We start from the raw sequence: 14,707 nt of genomic DNA on the forward strand, positions 1-14,707 counted from the left end.
TCAATCCTTTATGTTTCAGTAGTTTGGGTGCCTTCAGTCTTTTATTATATTATGAGCCCTGGGATGGGCATCCGGCCCTGAATCTTGGATGCTCCCTGATTATTCCCAGCATTTACTCTCCTATAGGATGTCCCCGCTAAACCGCTAGGATGAGCAGAGGGCTCAGGGTGGAGTAGAATGCCCATTGGGAAGGAGTTCCACCAATATTCCTCACACTCATGCATTTGTACTTCTAACCATGTCCACGCTTTGTTATGTTGACTTGCTTGATTGTCTCCCTTCCCCACCAAACCGAGCTCTCGTTTACCATGGCATTTTTCCAGCCCTTAGCAAGGTACTTAGGTGCACAACGAGTATTTATTAGAATAAATGAAGGCAAAGAGGAAATTGTATAAACAAGAGTGAGGGGCAGGTGAGGGGTCACCTGGGTGTACATTTTCAATCACACTTGCCCTCTAGGTGTCGGCTCAGTTCCTATTCTCCCCTTCCCCAAGCCCTGTTCCCCGCCCCCTGCCTCCTACCCTGGAGAGATGGAATGGTCCTATGGTCCAGGATTTATGTGCAGCGAAGCCCTGAAGCACGCACAGGGCAGGACCCTGAGAGGGCCTAGCAGGATGACAAGGGGGCACCACGTCTGAGGAAGACTCAGCCCAGGGTCCAGAGTGTGACCATGTGCACAGCCCAGCTGGGGTCCCAGGGCTGACTGGCCCTGGCAACACCTCGGGGTTCTGCCTTCACGAGGGACAGAATGCTTCTGTGCCGGGACCCCAGGAGAAGAGGACCAGAAGGAGTGGACAGTGGGGAGCTTCTCCCCGCCCTGGGCTGCCTCGGGTGGTGTGGCTTCTCAGCATGTGGAGGTGCTCTGGTGCAGGAGTGCGCAGGCAGGATCTGTAGGCCGTTTTCCCCTGCACCCTCTCAGTAAGGACAGCACCATCTGTGTGAACCAGAGGAGGGGCTTGGCTTCCCGGAAGTGGGAGGGGGAAGGTGACCCGTGTCACGTGTAGGGTGGTTTCCCTTTGGCTGGGAGCCCCAGACCTCTGGCTCTAATGGGTAGCAGAGACTTGGTGTTGAAATTCCTTTTTCTCCTTTACTTCACAGCTGTTGCCCAAAGAGCTCCCCATCACTCCCACTCAATCTCAGCCCAAGTCCTTGTTTTCTGTGCCCAGTACATGTCTTGCCAAAGCCCCCTCATCAGCTCACACACGTGCTGGCGTGCACACCCCTCTGTGACATCTCCAGCATCCATCCCCTCCCCTCCATTCTTGGCAGTCCAGGGCCTCATTAACTCTTACTCAGACAGAGCTGCTGTCTACATCTTCTCTCTGATGTCCTTCTTTCCTATAATGCCCTCCATCCAGACCACCAGGAATTGCCTGTATAAATCCCAGCTCTGATCTGAATCCCAGCTCAAGCTCTCCTTCCTATCAGCCAGCCACCATCCTTCAGCAGCTTCCCCCTCCTTAACCCAGCATTCAAGGCCTTCCTTTATCTGGCCCCGATCTAGTTTCCCACTGCACCTCTCTAAGTCCTACATTTCAGCCATGGAAAACAATGGTTAACCCTTGAACAACACACATGTGAACTTCGAGGGTCCACTTAAACGTGGATGTTTTTCAATAAATCGATTGGAAAATTTTTTGGAGATTTGTTGCCATTTAAAAAAACTTGCAGATGAACTACACAACCTGGAAATCTCGAAAAACATTAAAAAGTTAGGTAGGTCAGGAGTGCATAAGTTTTGAAGTTGCTAGTCTGTTTTATCATATGCTGCCATAAAATAGACACAAATCTATCATAAAAAGTTAAAATGTACCAAAGCTTGCACAAACACAGACCATTCGTGGCGCCATTCACAGTTGAGAGAAATGTGAACAAATGAAAGATCCCATATTAAATCAGAACCTCATAGAATTAACGGTCGTGCGTGTTGTACTGCTGCAATCATTTCAAAGCCACCTCCTGTTGCCGTTGCGCTGAGCTCAAGTGTTGTGTCTGCTGAAAACACTGCGACACTAATCTCTGCGTGAGCAATTCCTCTCCTCGGTAAATGGTGAAGAGCAGCAAGAAGTGATCTCTCGTGGTTCTCACTATTAGGAATGACGTTTGGGGGAGTCGAAAGTTGTATGTGGATTTTCTACTGGGGGGAGGGGGGGGAGGAGTCCATGTCCCTAAAGCCCGTGTGGTTCAAAGGTCAGTTGTACTTCCTTCACCTCTTGCTCACCTGGGGTTTTTCTGGACACTCTAACACACCATTCATTGTGAATGACTTTTTGGACCCCCATGAGATGCACCAACATCCTTCCTTCTTCCGAGACTCAGGTTCACTGCCACTGGTGAACGTTGCAGATGACGCTAGCCAGAAGTCCCTTTTCCCTCCCTGCTGTCCCAGGCCTCCTCCTCCTCCCCTCCCTGGTATCCTGGGTGCTTAGGCCCGGGGCCTGTTTATGCCCACGCCTCCCCGGCAAGACTGTAGACCCAGTGGGGCTAGGATTTGATGTTGGTTCATCCAAAGCACCCAGAAAATTGCTTTGTACATGATGGCCAGTCAGGGTATAGATGGATGAATGAATGAACACAGGCTTGACTGGGACAAAGGAGAGCAATGAATTCCCTGTTTTCTACCCTGGTGAGACAAAGAAACCTATGTTCTCTTTATCATTTCTCAAAATAAGAAAAGTGATTGGAAAATCCACAACTGTGCCACAACACCCCCAAGTCAGAGAAATGTCACGCTGGGGAATTTTCAGTTTTGCTTTCCCAGAAAGACCCCTTTTCTCTTCATCCCCTTCTCCCCATCTCTGTACCCCCACTCCTCAGCCTGCACGGAGGGGACCCTAGGGCTGAGACAGTTTACTTTTGCTTTCTTTGCCTTTCCCAGAGCAAAGGGGGAAATCGTAATTTAGGCAACTGCTAAAAATAGCTCCCCCAGTCCTGGAAAGAGAGCTTGCTTATTTTTGAAAGTGCTCCCTGCCCCCTCCCCAGCCCTGCCCGAGGCTCTCATTACAAGTCAGATGCTTCTGAGCACTGTCCTGAGGCTGGCAGGGAAGTCACAGGACAGGGGACAGGGCCCCGTCAACCATGGAGTCTGAGCACTGGGAAATGGACCAGCAGAGAAGGGAGGAAGAGAGGGCCTTTGTGCTCTCCGTGTCCTCTCCTAATTAGATGGGTCTCATTCCCAGCAGCTTCTTGGGGAGCACCGTGTAGGGACAGTGTGCCAGATGTGGGGTCTATAGACCTGAGTCAAGTCCGAGGTTCACACATCGTAACTTTCCGAGCCTCAGATTTCCTTGCCTGTACAAGCGGGGTGCAGTGGTCATATTTACCTTGCAGGGGTGTGGTGAAAGTCTGAGATAACCCTTGACCATGGTAGGCGCTCAATGGATGATGACTGTAACTTCATTATGATTAGAATCACTGGATTTAGAGCACAGCCTTCTATTTTAACAGGCAAGGCAGTAGGACACATAATAAGCCAGTATCGTTCGCTAAATTGAACCACATGAAATTGATTATTTTGTAGACTAAGCATAATTGAATACGGTCACTTACATATGATTCAAGCTAATAACACAGAAATCAGCCAATTTTCTGTAAAGGGCCAGGTGCTGTAGACAATACTTACATGAATGGGTGTGGATGTGTTCTAGGAAAACCATATTTACAAAAATGAGCTGAATTTGGCCCCTAAATTATTTGCCAACCCCTGTCAGAATATGCCAGATTCATTCTTCTGTAGAGTGAATTTTCTGTGATACATACAGTCAGTGTTCAGGGGTCTTCCTAATTGTTACAGTAGCTTATCTGTAGAGTTCTTGCTGGTGTTTATTATTACCAGACACTGTTCCAAGCACTTTACAAATAGGAGCTAATTTAATTCTCATGACAGTTCTTTGAGGTATGTGATGTTGTTATTGCCCCATTTTATGGATGAGGAAAATGAGGCTCAGAGAGGCTGAGTGACTTGTTTGGAGTTCCGTAGTCAGAGCACATAGCAATTGAAAAGAACCCAACCGAGTCTGTAGGGTCAAGTTGGATGTCCACAATTCAGGATGGAAGCAGGAGGAGATAGGGTTATCAAGCCTGTTTGCTGCCCACGAAAAATGGTCATTAGGGCCTTAAAGGGGCAACAGGCATGGTAGAGGTGGGCAGGGGAGAGATGGGTGGGCAGAGGGCCTGGGATGGAAAAGCACAGACTCTTCTTTGGGGAGCTAAGCCCTGGGTCACGGCCCTGTGTCTGGGCTGTTTCCTCGGTGATCTGCAGGGACGCACGAAGGGTCAGTGTATAGGGAGGACTCTCTGGCCTGTGATTGTTTACATTCCTCATGTTCCATGCAGTATCTCTGGGGAGTCCTGGGCCCCATTCCCAGACCTGGGCCCCAGGGGACCTGGTAGAGAGAGGGGGCAAAGGAGCAGGCTCCCCAGAATGCCTGAGCTCTGCTGTCACGCCAAGGTCCTTATATTCCTTGTTGGCTCCCTTTGCCTATTAGTTTAGCCACAAATGAATAGGCCACTGGTCAGGGCCCTGGCCTTGTACACACCATGCTTTTTCTCATTATGCTGTTCCGCTTGCCCAGAAAGGCTTTTCTTGCCTCTGTACCTTGCCTTAGTTCTCTCACCTCTTTGAAGACTGGCTCAGTGCCACCTCCTGGAAGCCTTTTCTGATCTCTTCACAACCCAGGCTACACCAGGTCCCCCTTCTTCGTGCTGCCAAAGCCTTATTTGCTCTTATGTCCTCGCCACCAGAGTGACCCCAGTGTCCAGCATGGCCTCCACAGGCTAGAAGCTGGTTCAAAGCATGTTGTTTGAATGCAACATCATGATCCACAAGGGCCTGTCCCTTCCCCTGTAAGACGTGGCCCTTGGGCAATTTGCCTGAACTTTGGGAGTCTTAATGTCATCACCAGGAAGGGACGGTGATGTGATCTGAGGGTTGGGGGGAATAAAACATAAAGCAGAATGTTGCCAGCACAGTGACTGGCTCCTAGGAGGCACTTTAGAAGTGGCCGTAGCATATCCTTGTCCCCATTACCCCCATGCATGGAGGTAGGGGAAGGGGACAGGAAAAGACAGTTTGAATACTTCAAAGTCACAGCATTGGCCCAAGGTGCTAAAGGCAGGGTTTATGAATCAGCTTTGGTTCTGCAACAAGAGAACTGAGCTTGGAGTCAGAATATTTAGTTGTGAGTTCCTGCTCTGCCTCTTAGCAGTGATGGGCGCCATTGACAAGCCATGTAACTGCTAGTAATGTCATTATAAACCTCAATATTATTATCTGTCAGGGGGGATAGTAATAGTGACTTCACAAAGTCCTTGTGAGGCTGACATGAGATTGCAGAGCTATGAAAACACTTGGCTCAGCTCCAAGGGAATGCTCAATCATGAATTACTGAGTCTGGATCTATAGAACACTTGAGAAAGCTCTGAACAGGGCTAAACTTGTGTTCCTTGGGCATGTGCCATGTGGCTTAGTGGTTTACAGCTTTAGAGTCATGCAGTCATGGGCTTGAGTCCTATCCATGGTACTGACTAGCTGTGTGTCCTTAGGCAAGTTACTTAACCTTTCTGAACCACACATTGTCTTTTAATGACTTCTTTAAGATGATGCCACCTATCACGGGAGTTGTAATGGGGATGAAATGTGAATAGAACCCAGTCTCTGGTCGACACCAAATCTCAAGAATTAAAATTATTCTGCTTTTACTTATGACTTAGGAACAAGCATTGATGATATAGCATTTTTGAAGTCCTAGTTAGTATAAAAACTTGTGTATAGAGGGCCACAGTTTGGGGCTAAGTGTTAGTTTTTCATCCTTACAAACCAAATGGGAGTACTGCACTCACGTGATAGGAAGTACTTCCTGGCTTGGGGTGGAATGTGGGAGGGGCGCTCAGTGCAGATGAGGAGAGCCCCTGGGGAAATCTTTGGGATTGGGATCAAGCCAAACAGTATGGCTGACCCAGCCCTGCCATCGCACAGAGAGGAAACTGAGTCCCAGACAGGCTAAAACCATGGCCCCCCAATCCACATCTACATTGTGCCAGAGCTGGGACTAGCCCCGGTCTCCTGAGTTAGGTATGTGTTCTCCATGATGTGGAAGAATGTAAGAATAAGGAGATGAAGTCTGGCAGGAGCCAGAGGACTGGAGGAGACCCTTGAAGAGGGCCTTACAGTCCTCACAGCTGGGCTATTTCCTCACTGATGGTTTGCTCTTTTAAGCCAGTTAGTCCATGTTTAGGGATTCACAGGCCTGGAAAGACCTTGATCCCACAGGGAGAAGAGGAAGGGGCAAGGAGACAGGATGTGGAGTGCACGGAGGTGTTGGTGTTCAGTGAATTTTCATGGAGAGAAAGTGGGTGGTGGTAGGGGTGGGTTAAAGCCTTCTGCTGGAGTTTAAGTCCACTGGGTTTTGTTCTCTGGTTGCTTCTCATTTTTCCATATTGCTCCTCAATTGTTGTTGAGGTGGGTGCCTCCATTGCTTCTCTTTGTGAAGTGACGCTGCAGAAAGGAACACTCTGGCCCCCTTCACCTTTCCGCTCCCTGCCCAGGGTCAGGGACAAGGGTTTCCCCTTCCAACAAGAGCTAGCTTAGAGCCTGAGGAAAAACCCAGCCCCTCAGGTCCAGACTCACTAGTGGCCAAAGGCAAAACTGGGTGGCTTCTTAAATCAGGCGGGGCAGATTCCTACAATGCCAGGCCTCTGTGATCCCAGCTGTGCCTAGAGAGGGCTTATAGTTACAGGCTCTGTCTGGGCAAGGCAAGCATTGCCAGGCTGGCAGTAATGATAACAAAATCACAGCATCAGTGCTGGCCTCCTTTAGAGAGTGCCCAGTGTGCTCTAGACATCCTATCTACATTACTGCACTGAATCTTCACCACAACCCACTGAGGAAGGTGCTGTGATTATCTTGGTGTCATAGAACCTGAGGCTCTGAGAGGTTAAGACCTTATGAAATGTGCTTAGGGTCACCCAGCTGGGAAGTCAAAGCCAGAAGTCAAATCCCAGTCATCTGACTTGGAAGATTGCTGGGGTGAAGGAGGCCTTAGAATGGGATGTGCAAGAAATGGGGACAGTGGGAGGTGGAAGCCCTTCTCCTCACAGTGGAGAAGAAGGAAGCCTTCAGGATCTCTGTAACCCTCTTCTGGCCCAGACAGCATCTTCAGGACTGGAGATATTTCTAAACGAAGCTGTAGAGATTGGTCTTCTCTGGTGGAGTGAAATAATAGGGGGACTGGGAGAAGATGGTTCCGGAAAGGGGCCGCTGACATGAGAAGATGAGCCCTAGACTGCAGCCTGAACACTGGCATTTTGAGTTTCAATCCTAGCTCTGTCCCTAGCTGTATGACCTCAGATAAGACTTTTCCTCTTTTGACCTCAATTTTCTGATCTATGCTCTAAAGCTGCATGTGTTCCAGCTGAGAGCCTGTGGTTTTAGTCTTGGATGTTCAAGTGGGGCCCTGACAGACTTAAGAAAGGGTCATTGGGAGTAGGGCATCCTCAGGAGCATCAGCATAATGGGGAGCGGTCAGAGAAGCTGTCCCTTAAAAGGGCAAATATGCAGCAGTATCCCTGGTGGTCAGGCCCTTCTCTGTGGGGATGGTACTCCCTATTCGGAAAGTCAGGATCTCCATCTCCCATCCTCCTGAGACCACACCATCTCACTCTCCATACCCAGGGAAGATGTTTAAAGAGTATATAATGACAAGTATTGCATGGCATCAACTAATCAGAGAAGTCATGGTTGTAAACAGCTGGTGTGAGACTGTAATAGGGTGTGCCAACTGTATGCCCATCCTGCCCCCTGCTCCTGATTGTTCCTAGGAACGTCTGGCTCAAGAGCAAAGACAGACAAAGAGGGAGGCTAGGGAGCAAAAAGTTGAGGAGGTGAAGGCAGGAAGCAAGTTCACAAGTCCTCCCAGACATCAGCCCATCCCTCCCCTGAACCCCATCATACTTTTAACTCAGCCTCACTGTGGCCTCTGGGAGTGTCCTTTTCATGCTTTGTCCCCTGAAAAAACAGCCTCTCCACCAGCTGCAGCTGTATATTGGAGGCTGAAGAAACAAAGGGGACTTGGTTTGTACTCTGCAGCATTATCCGAAACTTGACAATGGGCAGATGACCCCAGGATGATTGACCCCAATCTGCCTGCAGAATTCGTGCTTTACTAAGCCTGATAGAGACCAGAGCTTTGTCTCACCTACTCTTGGCTACTGGCTATCAAGTCCCATGGAAAACCCCCAAAGCCTCCTTTCCTCTTTCATTTTTCTCAGCTACCAGCCTATTTTAGGTCTTTACCACCATGTACCAGGATTGCTGAGTTAGCCCACTGGCTTCTTCCCCTATCTCCAGCCTCAGGGTTGTCACCTTATCCCTTATAAATGTTCCTGATTGCTTATCAACTGCTAGGAGTCAGAGATTTCAATTAATATTTCTTGACTGATTGATGAGGGCTTGTCTTTTCTATAAGCACAGGCCATTTTCCAATTGATCTAGAAACACTTACTGAGCACCACAAAGTACAAAGCATTTTATTAGCTACAGAAATGGGAGGGGGATCAAAGAAGCAGGAAGCATGGCCTCTGCCCTCAAGAAATCTTCACTATAACTGTGGAGAGCCAATATATAAACACACACACAAAAAAGATAACCAGTAATAAAAGGCCACCTCAGTGTGTTATTTGAGGCTCTCCTGGGTCTATTAAAAAGCCCATCACAACGTTTATAAAGAAAGATAGAATGGAGCCAATAAAAAGCTCTAGAATGACAATGAAAATCATTATGATTTATGGAGAGGTCTGATCAGACTAGACTGTTACTAGCTAGATTGTTAGGGTTTAGGAAATAAAGCAATGTTCTCTAGAAGTTACCTTGGGTTCACTAAGAACAAGTTATGATCCGTATCCTTTTCTGATAAGGTTCTAGAGCTCTATTCTAAGGAATGCCTTAGATTTAGCATATTTCAAATTCCACAAGGCTTCAGGAAAAATCTCATATGATATCTTTATAGAAAAGAGGGCTAGATAAGAGCATGGGTTCATAGATTCCAAGCTGGTGGAAGGACTGTTCCCTGAAAGTGTTGATGACTAGTTCTTTGGCATTTCCAGATGAGGTGGCTATGTCATCTGGGTCTGTCTATATCTTTGTTGTGGTAAACATTTTTAGCAATGGTATGGGTAAAGACCATGCGTATATTCTGATCATTTCTGTTAATGACCAAATCGAGGAGAAATAGCTTAGAGTCAAGACTCAAAAATATCTCGACCCCTTGTGGGTATGCATACCAAAGCACTGAAAGAGGAAACATAAAGAGATATTTATATACCCATGTTCATAGTGGCATTATTCATAATAACCGAAAGGAGGAAGCAACCCAAGTGTCCATTGATAGGTGAACGGGTAAACAAAATGTATATAAATACAGAGAAATATTATTCAGCCTTAAAAAGAAAGGAAATTCTGACACGTGGTATAACACGAACCTTGAAGACATTATTTTAAGTGAAATAAGCCAGTCACAAAAGGGCAAATACTGTATGATTCTACTCCTATGATTCTACTCATACTACTACTAGAGTAGTCAAATTCATAGAGACAGAAAGTAAAGTGGTGGTTGCCAGGGGCTCGGGGGAGAGGAAAATGAGAAATTATTGCTTATATGAGTACAGAGTTTCTGTTTTGCAAGATGAAAAAATTATGGAGATATATGGTAGGGATGGTTGCACAGCAGTGTGAATGCACATAGTGCCACTGAACTGTACACATAAAAATGGTTAAAATGATAAATTTTGTGTTTTGTGTATTTTATAATTAAAAAAAATCATGACCCCAGACTTTGATAATAATAGGGGAAAAGGCAGAATCCTTTTTATGTTAAAAAAAATTAAGATATACAAATATTGGATGAGGAGAACATGGCTGGGCAGCAGTGTTGTGGGTAAGTTCTCCTGAACCCACCCAGGTTATCTGAAAGCATGTTGAGGAACCAGTAGAGATCAAGGGTGGTTTTAACCATTTTGGGAAGCCTATGTGCGGGTAGTTGGGCTTAATCTATATAGATGCTATGTGGCATCAACGACTAGGGCTGGCCAGTGTTTCTCCCCAGGCTGGGGCACCATTGAACGAGGCTCTCCTAGTGGCAAGCTAAAAACTTAACCCTTTCTGTTACAATGACCACTCAACTGTTGCATGTTCATGAGTTTTGGTCTCTGGCCAAAGTGGTGTCCTCTGTTCTTGGTTGGTATAGAAAACAAATCTGACCAGATTTCCTTCAGTATTGGCTGAACACTGTTCCAATGATCAGCCCCATTTCCTTACTCAGGGTTCACTGTGATGACTTGCCCAGGTTACCTCTCCTTCTGGATAGATGGGTGGTGAACCCATGCCCTACTGATATTTCATATTCATTCAAACATGCTTGGGGACAACAGACAAGACAGAAAACTCTGCAAGTCTCTGAAGACTTCTCTACTCCCCAGGAGCCATGCCATAAAATAAGCTTGCTATCTCTCCTGCCAGCCTACTTCAACCCTTCCCTCCCCACTGGATGAAACCTTTAAACCAGGCATCTGTAAACCTTAAAATGAATCTAGTGATTAAGTTGGCCCTGCTGAAAATGGCTCTGCTAGAGGACAGGGAATAGATACCCATCTGTACAGTCACGGAGAAGGTACAATTCATGTTCTGTGACTACCGCCCTCCTCTGTTCTCTGGGGGCATGGAGGGAGAATCTGAAAGTGTTTGTGGCAGGAAACACTGGAGGGCATGATGGGGAGGGAACACCTCCAGGTGGAAGGAGCTGGAGGGAACAGAAAGAAGCTGTGAGAGAAGGGAGGGTGGGACTGATTGTTGGGTTGAGGGCTCCTAACATTTGGGCAAAGAAGTTATAGTGGCTCAGAGACCACTGTCTCTGCCTACCTGGTTGCCATCGCCTGACCCCTCTGTGCTCCCTGTTCTCCTGCTCAGATCACGATGAGGACCTAGGGCATCTGCCTCCTGACTATCCCACCCTCGCCTGGAGTGACCATGGCCCCCCGCAAGAGGAGCCGCCATGGCCTGGGCTTCCTGTGCTGCTTTGGCGGCAGCGGCCTCCCTGAGATCAACCTCCGGGACAACCACCCTCTGCAGTATATGGAGTTTTCAAGTCCTATCCCGAACCCAGAGGAGCTCAACGTCCGCTTCGCAGAGCTGGTGGTCAGTGAGGGGACAGGGAAGGGAGGGTGTTGACAATGGGGAGGGGGATTCTGGAACAGGCAGAGCAGGACAGAGGGCGGGGATCCATGTGCCGGGATCTTTACCTATGAAACGCTGCTTGGGATGAGGGTCGGTGCCCCAGGACACCTCAGCTGTGAGGGAGAAACAAGTCATTTACTGGTGAGGATACCATGAAATATGTCCCCAGAAGAATGGACTTACCTCATGTCTCCAAGGGATTCTAGACCTCACAGTACAGCAATTAGGCCATCATGAAAGGAGCAGGTCCAGGCTTTTGTGAAATAAGGCAGTGAGGAGCTTCAAAGAATACCAGAACACTTGACACCTTCTCTCTGGAACTTCCCTGGGATTCTTTCAACTCATACAGGAACAAGCGACAAAGTGGGATTCTGCAGGCAGATAGATACCAGGTCCTCAAAGAAGGGGATGATTGACTAGAAATAGGGAGGTAGAGGTGCCTACAGTGCACCTGGTTCAGGGCTGGGTGATTAGATCCCATGTCTAGCTTATGGCAGTTGGAAGCTCTGTCTTTGACACTGATAGCAGCTCTTCCTGACTCTGTGATGCCCGTTCAGACTAGAGCAGCACTACACCTTTGTGAGAACCACTCACAAAGTGAGTGTGTGAAACTCTATACTCTGACCACAAAGAGAATAGGGAAGAAGTGTGATTCTTCTTCTAGGAGGTCTGGTAGTGAGACAAAGCCAAGGAGACTCCCAGATCAGGGATGCAGGGCCCACAGCCAGGACTCAGGGCTGAACCCTGCATAGAGCAATAAGCACAAGTGCTTCTACCATTAGCTCTTGGTCATTCATTCTCGTGGTTGGCCAGTAGTCAAGCCAGCAGAGAAACAATGCTATGTCGTTTGAAATGGGATTTCATACTTGAAATTGATAATGAATGTATTTGATTACGGCAATCTAGCTCTTCAGATAACTGGACCACTATAAGATAAGACCATGCAGGTTATGCGAAAATGTTATCCACCTTCCTCATCACGTCAGGCTCAGGGAAACTCATTGCTGTTCCTGAATTCAGGTTCAGGAAACCCTCATCCTTTCCTCAGGATGGAGCATGGATGGGAGAGAACAAACCGTTTACTAGTATAGAATGACATTTGGAACCTAATCGGTGTTAGAACCACTAAGATCTGTTTTGTTTTGTTCTGTTTTGTCTTTTTTGTTTTGTTTTTGGTTTTGTTTTTTTACTCCGAATACTACTGACACCAAATGTGTGGGTTTTCCACACCAAGCAATTCCCTAGTTTGCTGTGGGCACCAACTGGTGTCCTACAAATTAACTCCATGCTGACACTAACTACCCAGAGTTAACACAGACCCCACAGATGGAAGGCTAGATCCACAAGACGGCCCCCCACCCAGACACCAGTCAGAAGTAGTAGGTCCCCGTGTCACCCACACTTCAGAGAGACTTGGCTACAAGTCGGAACTTCCCATGATCCTCTCCTCAGGTTGGATAATTTGCTAGAATGGCTCACAGAATGTGGGTAAAGACGTCACTTACTGCCACCAGTGCATTATAAAGGATATTACAAAGAACACAAATGAACAGCCAGATGAAGGGGTACATTAGGTAAGGCCCAGAAGGGTAAGGCTCCTGCCCGAGCACAGGTGCTTCTGTCCTGTGGAATTTGTGTGCACCATCCCTCTGGCATGTGAAAGTGGTCACCAACCCAGAGACCCTCTGAGCCTTGTCATTTAGGGATTTTTATAGAGGTTTCATCAGGTAGGTATGATAGGTTTTTAACTTCACCTTCAGTCTCTCCTCTCTCCAGTTTGAGAAGTGGGGCTGAAAATTTTAGGCTTCTAATCAAGGCTTGATCTTTCTGGTGACCAGCCCTGTGAAGGTATTTAGGGTCCCACCAAGAGTTGCTTCACTAAAAGAACAGAGGCTCCTGCCATCCAGGAAATTGCAAGCGATTTAGGAGCTCTGTCTCAGGAACGAAAGATGCTCCTGTCGGTTTTATCACTCATAAAATTCCAAGGGATTTGGGAACTTTATGCCATGAACTGGGAACAAAGATAAAAACTATATTTCCTATATTATCACAGCACAGACATTTTCTTGAACAGAGCACATGAGTTTTGAAAGAAGGACAGGATGAAAAATGTTCCTCTCCTTGGCCCTTTTATTGAGCAAGTACTTATTGAGCATCTGTAGTGAGCAGGACTCCTTACAAAGTACTTTTTTTGTTTTTGTTTTTTTGAATCCCAGCATCCAGATATAATTTGCAATAAAATGTACTTACATATACATATGAATATACAAACATAAATGGCCCTATACTGCATATGCTATATGCTAACAGGCCTTATTCACTTAAAAACACATCATAAACATCTTTCTACTTCAATTAATAGTCTCCCATCTTTCTGATTTTTTACTATATAAACAGTTTTTATAATAATTTTTATTATATTATGTCAGTCACCATACAGTACATCCCTAGTTTTTGATGTAAAGTTCCATGATTCATTACTTGCGTATAACACCCAGTGCACCATGCAATATGTGCCCTCCTTACTACCCATCACCAGCCTATCCCATTCCCCCACCCCCCCCCTCCCCTCTGAAGCCCTCAGTTTGTTTCTCAGAGTCCATAGTCTCTCGTGCTTCATTCCCCCTTCTGATTATCCCCCTTTCTTCTTCCCTTTCTTCTCCTACTGATCTTCCTACTTCTTATGTTCCATAAATGAGTGAAACCATATGATAATTGTCTTTCTCTGCTGGACTTATTTCGCTTAGCATTATCTCCTCCAGTGTCGTCCATGTTGCAGCAAATGTTGAGAATTCATTCTTTTTGATGGCTAAGTAATATTCCATTGTATATATGGACCATATCTTCTTAATCCAGTCATCTGTTGAAGGGCATATCGGCTCCTTCCACGATTTAGCTATTGTGGACAATGCTGCTATGAACATTGGGGTGCATATGGCCCTTCTCTTCACTACGTCTGTATCTTTCGGGTAAATACCCAGTAGTGCAATGGCTGGATCATAGGGTAGCTCAGTTTTTAACTTTTTAAGGGACCTCCACACTGTTTTCCAGAGTGGCTGTACCAACTTGCATTCCCACCAACAATGTAGAACGGATCCCCTTTCTCCACATCCTCTCCAACATTTGTTGTTTCCTGCCTTGTCAATTTTTCCCATTCTAACTGGCGTAAGGTGGTATCTCAGTGCGGTTTTGATTTGAATTTCCCTGATGGCTACTGATTTTGAACATTTTTTCCTGTGTCTGTTAGCCATTTGTATGTCTTCATTGGAAAAGTGTCTGTTCATATCTTCTGCCCATTTTTTGATTTGATTATTTGTTTCCCGTGTATTGAGTTTGAGAAGTTCTTTGTGGATCTTGGATACCAGTCTTTTATCTATAGTGTCATTTGCAAATATCTTCTCCCATTCTGTGGGCTGCCCCTTAGTTTTTTTGACTGTTTCTGTGGCTGTGCAGAAGCTTTTTATCTTGATAAAGTCCCAC

The 14,707-nt window shown here is 46.6% G+C and overlaps 1 protein-coding gene across 4 annotated transcripts in view; it reads left to right on the forward strand.

Annotated features, from left to right (window-relative positions):
• The window catches only part of DAAM2 (dishevelled associated activator of morphogenesis 2), a 125,584-nt gene that overhangs the window by 51,308 nt on the left and 59,569 nt on the right, over positions 1 to 14,707 (forward strand). For all 4 annotated transcript variants that reach the window (XM_026482846.4, XM_048225653.2, XM_057305089.1 and 1 more), the window contains one exon: positions 10,961 to 11,188. In XM_026482846.4, coding sequence (XP_026338631.2) covers positions 11,021 to 11,188 — 168 coding nt within the window. In that variant the 5' untranslated portion in view covers positions 10,961 to 11,020. The remainder of the gene's footprint in view (positions 1 to 10,960; positions 11,189 to 14,707) is intronic.

The sequence above is a fragment of the Ursus arctos genome, unplaced genomic scaffold (genome assembly GCF_023065955.2).
Source record: "Ursus arctos isolate Adak ecotype North America unplaced genomic scaffold, UrsArc2.0 scaffold_31, whole genome shotgun sequence".
Classification (NCBI taxonomy): domain Eukaryota; kingdom Metazoa; phylum Chordata; class Mammalia; order Carnivora; family Ursidae; genus Ursus; species Ursus arctos.